Source organism: Podarcis melisellensis, assembly GCF_964234715.1.
Source record: "Podarcis melisellensis genome assembly, chromosome: 5".
Lineage (NCBI taxonomy): Eukaryota > Metazoa > Chordata > Lepidosauria > Squamata > Lacertidae > Podarcis > Podarcis melisellensis.
The window spans coordinates 27,041,581-27,058,669 of NC_138537.1; the positions used below are offsets into that span (position 1 = coordinate 27,041,581).

At 41.8% G+C, this 17,089-nt stretch overlaps 1 protein-coding gene across 1 annotated transcript; it reads right to left on the minus strand.

Moving 5' to 3' along the window:
* Nucleotides 1–2,614: 2,614 nt before the first annotated feature.
* On the minus strand, nt 2,615–15,183 carry DIPK2A (divergent protein kinase domain 2A). Its single transcript, XM_081911245.1, has 3 exons — nt 14,481–15,183; nt 6,289–6,592; nt 2,615–5,632 (listed from the first exon to the last, which is right to left on the minus strand). Exons 1-3 carry the CDS (start codon nt 15,132–15,134, stop codon nt 5,301–5,303), a joined length of 1,290 nt encoding a protein of 429 aa, XP_081767371.1. The 5' UTR covers nt 15,135–15,183; the 3' UTR covers nt 2,615–5,300.
* Between the last annotated feature and the right edge of the window lie 1,906 nt (nt 15,184–17,089).

Genomic DNA, 17,089 nt, shown 5'->3' on the forward strand with positions numbered 1-17,089 from the left:
CCCCAAAACTGTTGAGCTTTTTTAAAGGAAATCTCGAAAGTTGTTGGGCTTTTATTGTACAAACCCCAAGGTTGTTGAGATTTTATTTTACAAAGACGCCAAAAAAATAATAATGTGATTTTTCTATTGACTTTCTTAAGATCCAGGACAAAGCGCCATATTTTGGAAATTCCCCCCAGACGTCATTTCTGCCTTTGAAATCCTGGTAATGTCCAGAGAAATCCAGACATTCCAAACCCCAATTTTCTAATTTAAGTTGGCAAGATTTTAACACTCAAGAATAAAAGTTGCCCTGATCCAGATGGGAAATTTAACCCTTTTATTCTAAATAATTTTCCTTGCCAAATTAACCCTCCTTCAAAATATGCTTGTTGTAGCAAGTAGCATCTTTAGGAGCAATTTTCAGCAGGGAAATGGTACAGATAATATTTTAACCCACAGTGCCAGGTTTGATGCAGGCATGGGGGTTTTTTGTTTGTTTTGGGGTTTCTTTGTTTTTTAAGAATGAGATCTAAACATGCTATTAACATGTCAGGCCAAAATATATGACCCACAGCTGGGCTGGGTCCTAAAATAATGAGAGTCACACCAAGGCACGTCCACCATTTTCTATCCTTAAAAAATAGACAAATTTGAGGGAGGGGGAAAGAGATTAAGAAGTGGACCCCATATTCTAAGGGCTTGGCTTAAAGGCAAACTGTGAGCCCAGGAAGATAGAATATTATTTCCATAGTCCTTCCAGAATAAAGAATCCAAAGTACGCCTGCCAGTTGGCCTCTAGCTCATTGCAGTACTTAGTAGACTTTAGTGCTGGTGCAAAAAAAGGCAGGCATTGTTAGAGAACTCTCTGGTTTTCCCAACAACTTTTGTTTTCAAAATACTTGTACAGTACTATGCTAAAATGTTCCCTGCATAATGCCAGTTCTCAACCCACAGCTAATTATGGTTTTGGCTTTGATGCATTTTTGTGGGTGTGCAGAGAATGAGACATAAGTAAAAGGTTAGGTCATGTAAAGCAATGATCAGAGTCTGCCTTGATGTTAAGAACATGTTTCTCTTTAAGGTGACTATTCCACAACTGCCATTCATCCTGAATATAGCATGCAGAGGAGTCAATCAGCATTGTTCTGAGACTGAGCAGCTGCAGGGGGTAGCAAACTTTTTGCCAAAAAATGAAGTGAGAAATGGCTAGAAAAAGCCATAGCTAGTTTCAAGACCATCAGACAGACCTTTAGCTAATAAGCATTTGGTAAATTAGTTAGCTTATGACTTCTAGGACACTTCAACATGTGGTCTATAGTGGCATATCAAAACTTCTTGCATGCTTTCCACCTAAAACCAAATATAGAAAATTGTAAAGAGTTTGGCTTAACTTTTTTTCCACTTTCTGAAGCCACAAATACTAGGGCAATTTCAAAACTGAGCTCAAAATCACACACTCAATTGGCAGGATGCATCTGGCCATCTTGACGACATCCAAAAGATATATATTTTCTAACTCAGTAAAACACTGAACCCACTTCAATGGATCAAGACAAATTTGTCCTAACTGAAACACTAATAGAACATTGACAAAAGGCAAACAAATATTTTGGCCATTCTTTTGCATCATTTATATTATGTGTATATTATGAACAGGTGTGTGTTAACTCTCAAGGAATATGGATTTCTGAGAAATTGTCAGAATAGCCATCTTGTGCTTAAGCAGTCCCCCAGTTCCTTGCAATTGTCAGTTATACTGAATCCATACAAATAGAAGCAGCCATAGAGAAATATTTTGTGAAAGAGAATTAGTCCTATCTATGATCAATAGGGGGACACAGTTGGCGCTGTGGGTTAAACCACAGAGCCTAGGACTTGCCGATCAGAAGGTTGGTGGTTCGAATCCCTGCGATGAGGTGAGCTCCCGTTGCTTGGTCCCTGCTCCTGCCAACCTAGCAGTTCGAAAGCACGTCAAGTGCAAGCATATAAATAGGTACCACTCCAGCGGGAAGGTAAACAGTGTTTCTGTGCGCTGCTCTGGTTTGCCAGAAGCGGCTTAGTCATGCTGGCCACATGACCCGGAAGCTGTACACTGGCTCCCTCAGCCAATAAAGCGAGATGAGTGCCGCAACCGCAGAGTCGGTCACGACTGGACCTAATGGTCAGGGGTCCCTTTACCTTTACCGTTATGATCAATAGATGCAGTACCACCATAATACAGAGGTCCCTGCCCCCCCCCAGCGTTGCCCCATCCTAACTAAAGTTATTCAAATTAATAAGATTAATATTCAACCTACTAATCATAAAAAGAGCAGCCCATTCAACTATCCCATGTCCTAAGGGGGCCAGAGTCTGATGCCAGTGGAAGCTTGCAACCTTCTCATAGGTATTTGGTTGGCCACTGAACAACCTGCTGGATTAAATGGGCCATCCAGCAAACTCAGCTCATGTGTTCATCAACCCCCAAAAGGAGCAAACAGGCAGCAGCCCTTACACCTTCCCCCAAAAACTAGTAGTAATCAGTGACATACTGCCTCAGAATATAGGGGCTTCATTTAGCCATCAGGGGCCAATAGCTGCAGATAGAGCTGCGGTATCAAAAAGTGTGTTCGTTTAAACATGGTCAAGAAAATTTTCTTAAAGTACTTTTTTATTAATAGTCAAGAGAAGTTGTAAAAACAACCTTAGTATAAAGGCACAGGAGACAGTTTTGATAATCAAATTAAACAGTAACTTACAGTACAAAAGACAATTTTTATGCACATACAAACCCCAAACATCTCATTCAAAAAATATTTCACCATTATTCGTGGGTAATGACTAAAAATATAAATTGTCCTTGTACAATAAATACTTGATAGGTGCAAATTGAAGGAAACTTATTGCTTTCCACATAGGTGTTTTCCCTGTAGACTGAGAATTGTGGACTCCTTTTCGTCATTGGAATCCTGCTTCATGAGCACATTTTCCAAGGGGGAACATGGACTCCAACCCCAACCTCACAAGGAACATTTGGCAGTCGAACTGCCTCAATAGCTGGCAGTGGTTTGTTTTTGTGTGTGTGTTGTTTAAAGCCTACAGCAATCATCCATCTCATTCATCAGAAATTGTGGGTATTAAATTAATATTGAGATTAAAAGGCTTTTCATGGCAGGCTAGTGTTTAGTCTCACATTTAGGTTTTGCTTGCAAATTGAATCAAAATAAAGCCAACATAAATGCTATATGACTACAGGCAAAAGAATCCAGGGAAAAAACCAGCCAAAATTATGCTTTCTGAATTAAATGGGATATAAACACAATTAAATTGAAATCATTTCTGTCGGACTCGAACATGCCTAATGTGCTATGGGGTTGTGCCATAATATCAAAGGTAAAAGGGGATCCCACAGCAAGAAGAATTATTCCAGCAGGGAACAGCCCAAGAACAAACTGGAATAAATTTACACTGTAGAAACACAATATGAAAATGAGCAGCTGTATGTTAGGACTATGCGGACCAAATAAAAATGACATTTGAAAAAATCATTTCAAACTTTCTGGGGTAATCAGCATGCTTTCACAGTTTTGAAACAGAATGGTTTTGTCATCCCTTTTCTACTGCTTTGCTCCATCTGTCCAGATGAATTTCTCAACACCAAACTGATAGTTCTCAGAATGTAGAAACCCCTCTTATTCCACCCCAGTCAATGCAGTCATAAAGAAAAGCACTCTCAATGGCGCCTCTTGCTCCTGAGGTCTGCTCTAAGAACACCAGAAGCTGAGAGTTCAGTGTTGAAGCACTTCCACTATGGAACTGCCTGTCAATTTTAGACACTTGCTTAAGACTTTTTTGTCCACATGCTTTTTCTGAACTGTGCCCCCCATCTGTACATACCATTGAGCAATGCGAATTATTTTTATACTTTGTTTTTTGTAGTTTTTAGTGTATATTGAATGTTTGTATTGTACACCGCTTCGGTAATCTTTTGTTAAAGCAGTATATAAATCTGCTTAGCAAATATAAAACAAAAACTGTAGCTAGTCAGTCACTTCCTATAACCAGAAGCTTTTAAATTTCATCACTCCAATCATGAGAACCTCTGCAATTGCTACCATGTGCAAAGAAAAGGAAAACAAGCTTTAAAAGAGGCGGGGGGAGGAGAATTAATTTTAGCAGTGATCCAATTTCTCATTCAGGTTCTGATCTGTGGGAGCAATTTCAGGTGTACGGTAACCATTACAAGACTGAACTGAAATACTTAATGCAATGCAAGGCCTCTACAGTAAACATGAGTACTATTAAATAGCCAACCCTACGGTTGAAAGTTCCGTAAACATCATCACATTGCAAATTCAGCAGAACTGTGAATAATGCAGAACAAATGCTAGCCTGCTAGGCATTTTCTCATTCACATGTGGAGTTTCCTAAGCTTTTAACTAGTAGCAAAGTTTCTCCTAAAGAATGATCTACAAACCCACTGAAATCTAAGTCAATGGATTAGTGTCACTACAGTACAGATTTAGGTGACTAGAGACACACAACCATTTTCTTTGGCTTATGATTTACTATACTAGCAAAATGGTATTTTGTCTTCTTTTTAACTAGTTGTACTGCTTTACTCCAAACTTCCAACTATCTTCATTAGTTCTCAGATCATGATTCCCTGCTGAATAATTATTTTCACCTAATGGAATAAAGATGGAATTTTACAGTTAACCATCTTGTGAAACATTACCCGCAGTAGAATTACAAAGAATTCAAATGTAATGGTTATGTCCACGCAATATTTAAGACTGCTTTTATAAGCATATCCTTAATAAGGCATACAAACAGTAAGAAACAGTGGAAAGAACTCAGCATTAGAATAAGCAGAGGAATCCTGTACTCAAATAGTGCACAGTATTCAAACAAAGACCTACTGGTTTTAGAACTATGAGAGAGACCTAGGGCTTATCAGTATGTTTGCAAATACCAGTTTAGTAAGTTGTATGCATGGGAGGGGCAGAGAGAAAGAGAGAGAGAGACAATGACATCAGAAATAAAAGCCTTTAAAACAGGCAAATATAACTTGACTTTCCAAGCTATGTCATCAGTTTCACAAAATTGTGGAACTATCTCAGATTTATGTGAAGTCCTATAGATGAGAGTCACTTTAAGTTGTCAATCTTGTCATCTGACCCAGTCAAAAGTAGTTCAGGTTGCAGTGGGATATGTAACCTTGCCTGTTAATACAGAGCATTCCCCATATACCAGTAACAAGTTTTTCTTTGATGTCCATAACTTATTTTTTTCCCATGTGCCTTTTCCCCAGGATCAAAGTTTCTGGCCACTATGAACTACCTCACATTATTACTTAGTCGTCCAAGGTATTCGCGTAATTCTTTTGCAGCTAGGAATCTACCATATCGCTTCTTTGGATTGGCACACTCATCCAGCAAGGCCTCAAGTCGACCATCTTTGGCAATTTCAGCTGGAGGATCATGAAGAAGACCTCCAGAAGTGCCACGCCAGGTGGCATGTCTTGATAAAAGGTTCTGGCAAATAGCATAGTAGTTGTGGTCCACAGTGACACGAGTGCACAAAATCTCCTTTGAGAAAGAAAGACAAGCTTCCTTATCACAGTCATCGAACTTGCTTTCATACCAAACATCCCAGTTTTCAGGTTTATCTGTGAAATGGATAAAAAGAACAAACAGTAAGAAGCCCAGAAAGTAAAGAATTTCATGATTCTAAAGCCTGAAGATGAAAATCTACCCCAAGTTCTTTTAAATCCTAATTGTCTGAAGGCAATTTACAGAAATAGTGTACTACTTACCACTAACATGAAATAAAGCTTGCTCATGAAATATTGGCTGCTTAAGGGGGGAAACTACAAAGAACCTTGAGGCAAACCTTCTCATAGGGATTGTTCAAAGCATTGTATGTTTCAGAGAATCCACAAAGTGTGATTTCTAAGATTGCCTAGGTACATGCATATTACTATGAAGAAAAAGTAAGAGCAATATTGTGAAAGTGACCACCGGCTACAGGGATTAAAAATGTATTAAATAAACTTGTCAGAAGGGAGTAACTGTTCTCTTGCTTTTTGTCTTGTACAGAATGAAACAAAACTCAAGTTCAGGTTTGTTCAGTGTGCCCATGTAGTAATGGATTTGTTTGTTTCAACATGTTCAAATATAAGCTGCTATAATTGTTATTTAATAATTAACTGCTGCATTAACTGAACTGATAAATTATAAAGCATTTTTAAAAACCTACATCTTAAACTATTCATATGCAAAACAAGAACCAACTGTCTTGGGGGTGAAAAAGAAACCAACTTACTTTGCTTAATTAACCTTTTATCTGCCACCAAAACATTTTCAGCATCCACAATGATGACCTTCCCATCTCTAGGGCCTACTGCGAAGTTGTCAAAGCTGACATCAAGGAGGTAGAGTGCAAATTCAAAGTCATTATTTGTCAGCTGCTCAGCTATTTCCATTAACTGCCATGCCAGGTCCACACGTTTTTCCCATGAAGCGCTGAAGTAGCTCCAGAGTTCTTCTCCCACATAGTTTACAGCCACCATTCTTCCACATGCTCCTAAATATTTTGCAAATGGCCAGCCCTCATCAGAAGGAAAACTCTGCAAAGGGAAATGCATTTCATTATTAACCACAAATACATTTGCAACTTAAAATATATGATGTTTAGAAGCATTTAGCTATTTGAGATGACAGTGTTCTTCATTGCCTATGAGGAATTATCCATTGATTCCCCAAACACTGGGGTGGGGACAAGTGAGTGCTAAAGAACAGGTAGAGTGTAATCTTGCATATCTATAAATTCTGCACCAATCCAGCAAAATAACACATTTGTTTCAAGCAGGCCTGGGATTTGGTGAGCTGCTGGCACACACTGATGTTGTCACTATGTATTTGTTTTCACTTTGCATATGATGTATCTTCTTTTGGTCCTTCAATTTGTCTAGGAGACCTGCATGAAAATGCCGTATTAGTAAAGCAATTAGGTGAACATACCAAACACCCACACTCCATGAGAACAGTTGGTGATCAGGGATGATGGAGTTGAAGTTCTGCAACATCTGGAGGGATGTAAGTTAGTTAACCCTGGGTGGCGCTGTGCATTAAACCACAGAGCCTAGGACTTCCTGATCAGAAGGTCGGTGGTTCGAATCCCCGCGACGGGGTGAGCTCCCATTGCTCGGTCTCTGCTCCTGCCAACCTAGTAGTTCGAAAGCATGTCAAAGTGCAAGTAGATAAATAGGTACCACTTCAGCGGGAATGTAAACGGTGTTTCTGTGCACTGCTCTGGTTCGCCAGAAGCGGCTTAGTCATACTGGCCACATGACCCGGAAGCTGTACGCCGGCTCCCTCGGCCAATAAAGTGAGATGAGCGCCGCAACCCCAGAGTCAGCCACGACTGGACCTAATGGTCAGGGGTCCCTTTACCTTTAACCTATTAAAGGGCTTCCCCACCATTGTCCTCTCACATCAAGAGCTCTGTTCTTCAGATGTTTGCAAAAAGTCCCCAGATGTTTGGTGCTGTGTCTCATTTTTTGTATGTCCCAGAGGTCTAGCAAAGAAACCAAGTACTTCTATTATTCAGGTGTGCTCAATAGGTGGCAGTTGCCTGGATGGCGTGCTCCCTACTCCCTTTACTTCAGAGCTGCTTTCAAATTATAATTCCAAATTATTCACACAAAGCTATCTGCGTTCTGTACAAAAGTGCTGTACAATTGTTCTAGAACATAAAGTGAATATAAAACATACCAGGTGTTAGCATACCATTATGTGCATTCAGCCACCTGGCAGGTCTAACATCTACTTTACTTGATTAGATGTAGAAGTGTGGTAGATTCGCTTTACTACTTAGCAAGCTATTGCAGGCTTCCAATTTGCTAAGTCAATGCTGATCACAGTTGATTGCCACTTGCCAAATACTGGTATTATTCACAGACAATGTACCATATTCAGGCATTATCATAGCACACTAATATTAATACAAGCATATTGTCATTACATTACCTGCTATATTTGACGAAAGATCCAAACCACTAGATGCACACTACAGCTGCTCTGTTAACTCAGAAACAACCATATTTAAAATTACTCATCAGTAGCACAAGCAAGCACATGTACGTTTCACATTGTTCTTCTGTTTATTGTATTAAATAGCAGCAGTAAGCCAAATATCATGCATACTCAGCACTAGGGACATCTCCTTAATTGCAAGTGCAACAAATCCCAGGAACAAATTGAGATGCCAAAGAGCAGCTTGGCACTTTGGCTCTGGGAGCTCTGGGTGAACCACCCAGGAATTTCCTGGGTTTTGAATTAGTGCCGAGTTTATATAGCCACATACTTTTGTAGTATAGCAAAATGAGCATTGTCATTCTTTGCATGGCCACGGAAAGCCACAGAGGCCTAATCTGTTTTGCTCAGTTCAGCCAGGTGGCAAGAACAACTAACAAGCAAGGGCTTTAACATGTGTTGAGCAGAGGAAAACTACATTCCACCTTAAATGGAAAACTCTCTTGGGAGAAGTCTGCATCTGCATAGAGCTCATAGCTCACGGCTCACATTAATAACAGTTCTGATGACATTTAGCTTTTATCTGTTGCGTTTGAAGGATTCCTGAAGGCAAGTAAGGTTTAAAAAACGGGTTTGCCAACTAAACAAGCAAGCATATAGCTGGGACGCACAGATGGGGAAGAAGTCAAGAAGCAATTGCAGCAGGTAATTCCATGGTTTGCATAATCGCACACTTCTGGTGCAAATAGGCATTCTGAAAACAGAGAGGAAGGGTGTCACATAGTATAGGCAGCCTTGTAAATTAGCTTAAAAAGTTACTAGCCTACTTTTTTTACTAGACTAATAAGATTGTTTTTCTATCCAAAGGAATTAATGCCATGTTCAGATCAGCCTGTTGACATCAACTTCCGTAAATATGGCACAAGTAATGCATTAATAATGGGCATCTTAGCAGCAGGGAGTAGTAACCAAATTCAAGCTCTAAGTCTAAGAGGCAGCGTACTGCATTTCACAAGGATCATCCAGCAAATCATCTGCATGACCTCTTAACGCCAATGTGATGCCAACTGCCTGAACGAGCAGGGTGCTGTTGTATGCTGCTCAGGAGACTGGGCTTCACTCTTCTCTGGCTTCTTTCATCTTGAGCGAGCAAAAGTTTTAGCTTACTTCCTAGGTAGTAAATAAAATATATTAATTTGTTAATTTGTTAATTTAAATCAGGGATGCAGAAATGGATGTAGCCATAGAATCATATTGACAGCTGAGCAGGGCTGCCTAGCTGTCAATCACTTGACATCACGTGATTCACAGTTAAAGTACAGTCTTACCTTGGTTCTCGAACAGAATCCGTTCCGGAAGTCTGTTCGACTTCCAAAAATGTTCAAAAACCAAGGCGCGGCTTCCGATTGGCTGCAGGAGCTTCCTGCACTCAATCAGAAGCTGTGGAAGCCCCATCAGGCATTTGGCACCCAAAAAACACTCACACACTGGAATATTCACTTCTGAGTTTGCGGCATTCCGGAGCAAAAACATTCGACTCACAAGACGTTCGAGAACCAAGGCACAACTGTAATGGGAGCAGGGAAAAGTTTATCTCCCATCTCAGTGCTGGTCTTCCCATATTTCCAAACCTAGCATTTAATGTTTCCGTTAGAGATAACAGATAACTATGCCTGACACTGTATGATTGATGGGTGTGTCTGGCTTGCCCAAAATGACCTTTGTGGCCAAATTCAAAGACCTGGCAGGTCCTAATTAGGCCCACAGGCATAAAGCTCTAAAACTGCTGATTCAAATCAATCCACCCTGCTTGACTAGTTGTACACTTGCTCAATACTAAAGTTAACCTGACCTTAAAACAAGCATCCTTGTAGAACACACTTTGCAGTGTTACAATCTTGAAATTACCGTAAGTTCTACAGCAGCACTGGTATCTGATGAAATCAGCATCATAGTTATTTATTACTCACTATTATGAAAGAGACAGCTATGCTTGCAGAATCAGGTGTAAAAACTGCAAGCCCATATCTAGAAACATCTCATATTTAAAATATGAAAAATCAGGAACAAGAGTATTATAAATAATAAAAATAACAAGCCAATACACTTGGCCAAAGGAAATGAACTTAAAATTTAAAATGTACTCCAAGGCACTTGTAGCAGTAATGCTATTTAAATTTATTTTGGAAATTTAAATCTCAGTCGAAACACACCTACATTGTCTTGCTAGACAACCAAATTCACGGTTCTCAAACAAGAAATCCTAATTACTTTTCCACTGTGACAGGACATGATGATATGAAGAATGACTGCTAAGAACAAGGAAAAAATACAGCAAATTGAAGGACAAACTTTTTTTTTCATAGAAGACCTGTACAATTTTAGGCAAATACTTACACTCCTATATAGTAGTAGAACTGTGTTTTTATGTCAGTTTTGGATTCCTAGCTATAATAGGTCACAGAATATTTATTACAGATCCTTGTTGCAGATGCTTGTGAGTCATTGATCATTTAGACTGGAATACCCAGCAAATTCCTCCCTTAAACTGCCGTGTCCCCGTCCCCCCCCCGCCGTAGTAGGCTGTTTTCACCCACAGAAGTATATACTGTTTAGTAATATAAATATGAAATGTATTTAGGTACACAGATTAGTAAATTTAAATAGAGCACTGAGCTTCTATCTCAACACTTAGGGATACAGATGAGACACGCTGTTGAAAGATGTTTCTGTAATAAAGCTTTTCCTCTGGCCTTGACAATCTCTTCAAATGTAGGTCAAGCTTAAATAATCTCAAAACTAGCTAAAATAAAGGCTGTCTGTTGTGGCAATGTGCATTTCATAAGTACTGCCACTTTACAAGTAATCCATACTCCAAATAGGCTTCAAACTAAGCTTCCAATCTCTGATAAAAAGTCTTATAATCCAAGAATCACTACAGTTTAGTGGATTATTCGAGACACATTTCCCATTATAAAATCAAAGATCAGCCTTCTATTTAGCACCCAGTCATGCATCATTTAGTCTGATCACAATATCTAACATGTGAATCACATTCACCTTGCTCCCTAATCATCAGCATTCTCTTATATTAATCCAGGGTTATCAAGATTTTTACCTTAGCTTTTTATCAGTGCCAGTTACATTATTTAAACAATACATACTAATAAGTATCTGTTGAACAGAAAGTCTTTAATGTTAGCTAGCTCTTGTAATGCAAACAGTGCCAACTTACACACCTATTAAAAGTATGTTTATCCAACAAGCAATGGGTCTTTAAATGAACTACACTATATATTTTAGCAGGATTTCAGCAGATCAGAAGTGAACCCTGGAAATATTTGAAAGCAACTAGACTTTTTTGCAGTGGTGGTTGGAATAGAACTATGAGCTACAAGAACTGCTGAGTCATAATTTGGATATTAATTAAATGAATGTCGTAACTGATATTGCACATAATTGGTGACAGAATAGAAAACCTGTTCTTGCGATCCACACACGAAAAGGGCTAATGGAAGAGCTATTACTTATGTATATTGGGCTGCAATCCTACATGTTTACCTGAAACAATTCCACTGAAGTCAATGAGACTTATACATGCATAGGATTGTACTGCTAGTATTATAATTGGCACCTAGTGACCAATGCACATTAGTTGAAATTTGAGAATCACGGAATTGTTGAGTTGAAAGGAACCATGAGAGTCAACTAGTCAACCCCCCTGCAATGCAGGAATATTTTGCCCAACGTGGGTCTCATACTCCTTTTAAAGTAGCAAGCAATGATTAAATGAAACTTTTACTCGTGGACTTTGGGGAGCTTGAGCTAACTGAGAGATTTCACTAAATTATATAATTTAGTCTCTGACATATGACATTACTAAATCAATTATGGGCTGGGTGCCTAATATCCAATATGTGTACATCTTCTAATTCATGTTTAACCTCCTTACAAACCAGAGTTGTGGTACAGAAAGAGAATTACATTTTCAAAAGGGGAGACTCACAGTGAATTTCCACCAAATAAAGTTCAGACTCAGGAAGTGATTATATCTTAGTCTAGGTATCTTACGGAGCTGTTTACAATTTGTAGAGCACTTTGTACATCACGCACTTTGTAACCAATAATTATATTCACACCAACTGTAGCATGATCTATGTTGTTCTGTTTTATATGCAGTGTTTAATTAGTTTCTCAGCAAAATATATTCTAAGTGGCGCAGCACATATTTATACCGTTCTGTTTAGTGAAGGACATGCCACTCCTCTTTAAACTGTATTTATATTAAACATTCTCTTCACCTACAAATATGCTTTATCAGTTTAACAGAAGCCATGTGAAATTCTAACAGAGAAAAAGCATAGACAAACCACTTTACATAGAAAGCAGCAACTGAAGCCATAGTAGACAAAACCTTCATGTCAGTTATCTTTGGGGGGAAACTGTCTAGATTTCAAGTTAATAGCTCTCCTTTAAGAAACTTTAAAGACATACACCAGCTGGTACATACCAAGCCACTAAACAGTTCAAGAGAGCACCAGCTGTTCCAATAGTCTATTTGACACTTCTTTGACAACCATTCTAGTTTGTGGACACAACTCAACTGTTCCTTTAGCATATTTATTGATATTTGCCTACAGGGCTGGGAACTATTTTATTTATTTATTTATTTATTTATTTATTTATTTATTTATTTATTTTGTAGCAAAGATAAAATCAGTTGTAATTCAAGGTTACTTATTTAATGCAAACACTACATTGCTCATGGAAGGCACTTAGAAGGTGCTTGAGGAAGGCACCTGTATTTATGATGCAACATCATACCAATATTTGGGCTTAACCTGTTCAGCTGAAATATACCTTCATGAAAAAATTATACCATTAACATGTGAGCTGGCGTAGAGATGGCATAAATATATTAACAATTCCCAGATTGTTAGGCTACAATGTTAGGTCCAAGTTTCTTTTACTGTTGGCTATTAAATAAAAAACATACTTTTTCTTAACCAAGCCAACAAAAGTTTTAATATGGCACTGTCCTCATAACATTATCCTGATAGATATCTAGAGCAAATCTGAAATAATCAAATTGGTAGAAAATGATCAACCGATTTTTACGTTTAATGGTCTAACAAACATTAATGCTAGGTTAAAAATACTGAAAGCAGTGAGTGTTGTTGACTTTCATTACAGTGCCAACAAGTCTTCATTCTGACAAACAGCAATTTCAATGACTAAACGATGACTAGAAAGAAAATTCACCAAAAGGTGGAAGTCCTTTTTAAAAATTAAAGAAACAAGATAGAGATACTTGCTTGCCACTATCACCTACACAATGAGACAAAGTAAAAACAGAGATTGATACAAAAGTTACCAAATAAATCAGCAAAAGAACAGAATAATGTAAAATGTAACACCATATGTACTTTATGAATAAAGGCACCCCTTTTATTGTTGAATTTTTAAATATAGGTTAACCTACAATGGGGAAAGAGGTAACAATTTTACTATTCCTCTAATAGCACCAGAAGAAGGCAATAGGCAGCTGTTTTGTATGCTCAGTTCCTAAAATTAATTTTAAAAGACAACACTGAACTCCTCTCATATGCATGATTAGTTTTTGAGTTAAGTCCCACTGATTTCAGTGATACTTATTCTGAAACGTTAAAACTTATTCCACTGCAGCTTTGGGCTTTACTTTGGTTGTATATGTTTTCAGGGAAAGTCCTGACTAGTTTTAGCAGACAACTGAGGACCCCAGCTGTTAGTGCACGGGTGTTTGCTTTCCTCTGTTCTCATGGCTACTGGCAGTCCTGGAAAAGGGCTTAAGGAGCTACACACTACACAGCCCAATCCACAACAGAGCTCAACTGTCCAACTTCAGCTGATTTTGTATGGCTGATTGTACAGGAATGCAAATCTATGTTGTATCTATTTGCTTAGACTACACGGAGGAAATTTGAAAACAGCACCATCTGAAAGCAATTTTTTCTAAATAAACGTACTAATTTATTGTAAGTACTTCACACTTACAAGCATTGCTGCATGTCTGCTAATGCTCTAAAACCATACAGTGAAGAAAGAGACTTCACTGGGAGACAGTATCCGCAGCTTTAAAACCAACAAAGACCCCTGTGGCATTTTAACGAGTCTGCTGAACCTTGGGACACAATACACGTGTCGGTCTCCTAAATGTACTTCTAGGACTTTGTTAAACCGCGCAAGTGCTTCAGAAAGGATTCAGACACACATTTATTTTTAGGGGCAGCGCACAGGGAGGAAGTGGTCTCCACCTCTAGAGATCGTGGGACAGACACAATGCTGGACTAGATCGACCAGAAAAAGGAGGTTCGCACGCGAACCCTAAGCAGGCACAGTGCCGGCGATCTAGTGCACAGCGCTCCGTGCGATCCCGCTTATACGGCGGGGCCACGCGGTCTGGGGAGGGGAGAGGAGGCGGGGGCGGCGTCGCCTTGTTACCTGCAGCACGAGGGGCTCCGGGTTGAAGGCGAGCGTGATGAGGAGCTGCATCCGCTCCGAGTCCTTGAGGTTGCGGAGCAGGAAGCTGCCCGAGTCCTTGGTCTCGGCGTAGCGGCGGACGAGGCGGTCGAGGAGGCGCTGCGAGGGGCAGTGCACCAGGTCCGACCAGCCCTCCACGACGTCGGGGGTGAGGAGGCGCACGTCGCCGTTGATGCTGGCGAACTCGGTGGCGTGCAGGGCCTGGAGCAAGTCGCAGCGTCCCCTGCCGGTGGCGCGCCGGCAGATCTTGGCGTCGATGTCGGCCAGCTCGCGCGCGGAGCCCAGGCGCTTGAGGACGACGCGGCGGCTGCCCTCGCGGGGCTCCCCGTAGCGCGCGAAGTAGACGTTCTTGACGTTGAGGAAGTCGAGCAGGCGCAGGCGGCCCCAGCTCTCCAGGCGCAGCTGCCCGTTGAGGAACTTGCGGCACCAGCTGGTGCCCCAGCAGGCCGGGCACTTGTTCAGCTGCAGGAAGCGCCGCTCGGCCAGCTCGTTGCGCTGCAGCGAGGCCAGCAGCGAAGGCGAGTTGAGGGCCAGCGCCGCCGCCAGCACGCCCAGCACCGCCAGCTTCACGTAGCGGTAGAGGCGCCCCAACTTCAGCGACACCAGACGGAGCATCGTCCGTCACCGCCGCCCGCGACCGACCCACTGGCCGGCCGGCCCCACCAGCCGGCGGGGCAAACCCCCCTCGCGGCGGCCACCGCCGCCGCCTCCCCCGCCCCCCGCGCGCTCCGTTGCTCCCCGCGCTGCGGCTCCGGCACCAATAAACTCTCCGGCGCGAGGCTCGCCCGATAAAAGGGAGCCAAGTTACCGAGGGGAGGGAGGTAAAGGGGCGGCGCCGCAGCCGCCGCGAGCCTGCCGGACAGGGCCGCCCCGCCCCCCTCCAGGGGGGAGGAGCTACAACAATAAGCGCCGCCGCCAACACTGTTGTTCGCGGCGCGCGCCTGCCAAGGGAGGCGCGTGATTGGGGTGGCGGTGGTGCGCCCTCGCGGTCCTATTTACCACATAACGCACCTGGGGAGAGAGGGAGAGGGCCGCCGCGGGCGCACAGCCGGCCAGGCCGGTTCGGTGACAAGAAAGTATTGTTGGAAGTGAGGCGGAGCCAAGCGAGCCGGGAGGCATTTTTTTTTATTATTTTGTGAGGGGGATGGTGGAGAAGGGAGAAAGAGGGCGGGGCCTGGGAAGCGCGAGCGCGCGAACAACACGGAATGAAAAATGGATTGGTTCGATCGCCGTTCCCCACCCCCACCCCTCCTACTCGCCCCTCCCCCGCCTCCCTCCGAGAAAGGCTATATAAGCTCCCGCCGCCGGCCGGAGTGCCTGTTACTGATTTGTGAGGGAGAGGGGAGTTTTAACCCGGGAGACGCCGCTGGTCCGCCATGTTGTCTTTATTGTAGTGAAAGGGGCGGAGAGAAGGGGGCTTCCTGGGGAATCTTCACTTATGGAAACATTTTTTGTCAGAATGCCAGAAAGGGGCCGTGTATACATATATATATAATCTCTTTTGGTGTGTGGCGCTGCTTTCCACGACCGCTTTTGTCAGGTCAGCGAGCACGACCGATGAAACATGAGTGAGAAGTGAAGCCTCGGCGTCTCGCTTTCGTCAGTTAAAACCCAAACCTCGGTAGCGAGACACAAAGCGCGGCCATAGTCGAGTAGAAAGCCGCGGCAGCTGAAACGCAGCTCGCCTCTGCCCCTCAGCGTCCGCTCCTCGCAGGCTCCGACGAAAGTCTCCCGAGCAGGGATTTTAACTACACCGAAAGCTGGATTTCAAAAAAAAAGGGGGGGACACCACGATATATTTCTGGGAGCAGGAGTTGTGGGGGTGTTCGTCATGGAGCAGTAGGAGGGAGGGGACGCGACAAAATAATGGTCATTTAGAATTTGTCCCATCCTTTGCTTGTTCCTTGACAAACGAGAGCCATTTTATATGAGAATAACGAGGTCCTTGGGGTTCAGATTTGAAGGAGACAAATAGGTTGGCAATAGAGAGGAGGCTGAAGGATATATATGAAAGCAGCATGTATGGAAACCACTGATTCAAATATACTGCACCCTCATCCTCAAAACTTGGAAGTGGAAATGACATAATCAGGGGTAGTATGATGCTAAGAATGCATTTTAGTTTAGGGATGTGTAATTTTTACAGAGGTGGAAGAATACTGTAAAAACTTGTAAAAAGATCCTTAGCTATTTTTGGAAGTGCTTACCAGGCAGGAATTTGGTTACAGCAGAACATGGTTCTTGCATCAAGAAAGTATATTGGCATCTACTGTCTTGCAGCTCAGTAAAGTTTGCTTGAAACAAACTATGTGCTGAGACATTTCAGCATTAATGTGCTCAGCATTGTGACTATCCTGGCAGTGCCTGGTACGAGCTATATTTATGCAATCATTCTGAGGACAAGCCATTGATAGTTTGCTAGTAGGGTGTTTGAGGAAAGCTGACACCATTCTGTGTTTTCGAATGCCATCATCTTGCATCAGTGTTAAGAGATTGTTAAGGCTACAGTAGCTGTGTCTTCTTTCAGATTTTGTGGGGTTCTGTGTTAAAAGTCTATATAGACAACAAAA

What these genes read in the sequence shown, in the direction of transcription:
- DIPK2A (XM_081911245.1), bottom strand. Translation starts at nt 15,134, where the DNA reads ATGCTCCGTCTGGTGTCGCTGAAGTTGGGGCGCCTCTACCGCTACGTG. An exon ending in CGGAGCCCCTCGTGCTGCAG is followed by an intron (nt 6,593 to 14,480) that starts GTAACAAGGCGA and finishes TTCCCTTTGCAG; the next exon opens with AGTTTTCCTTCTGATGAGGG. An exon ending in TAAAAGGTTAATTAAGCAAA is followed by an intron (nt 5,633 to 6,288) that starts GTAAGTTGGTTT and finishes TCCATTTCACAG; the next exon opens with ATAAACCTGAAAACTGGGAT.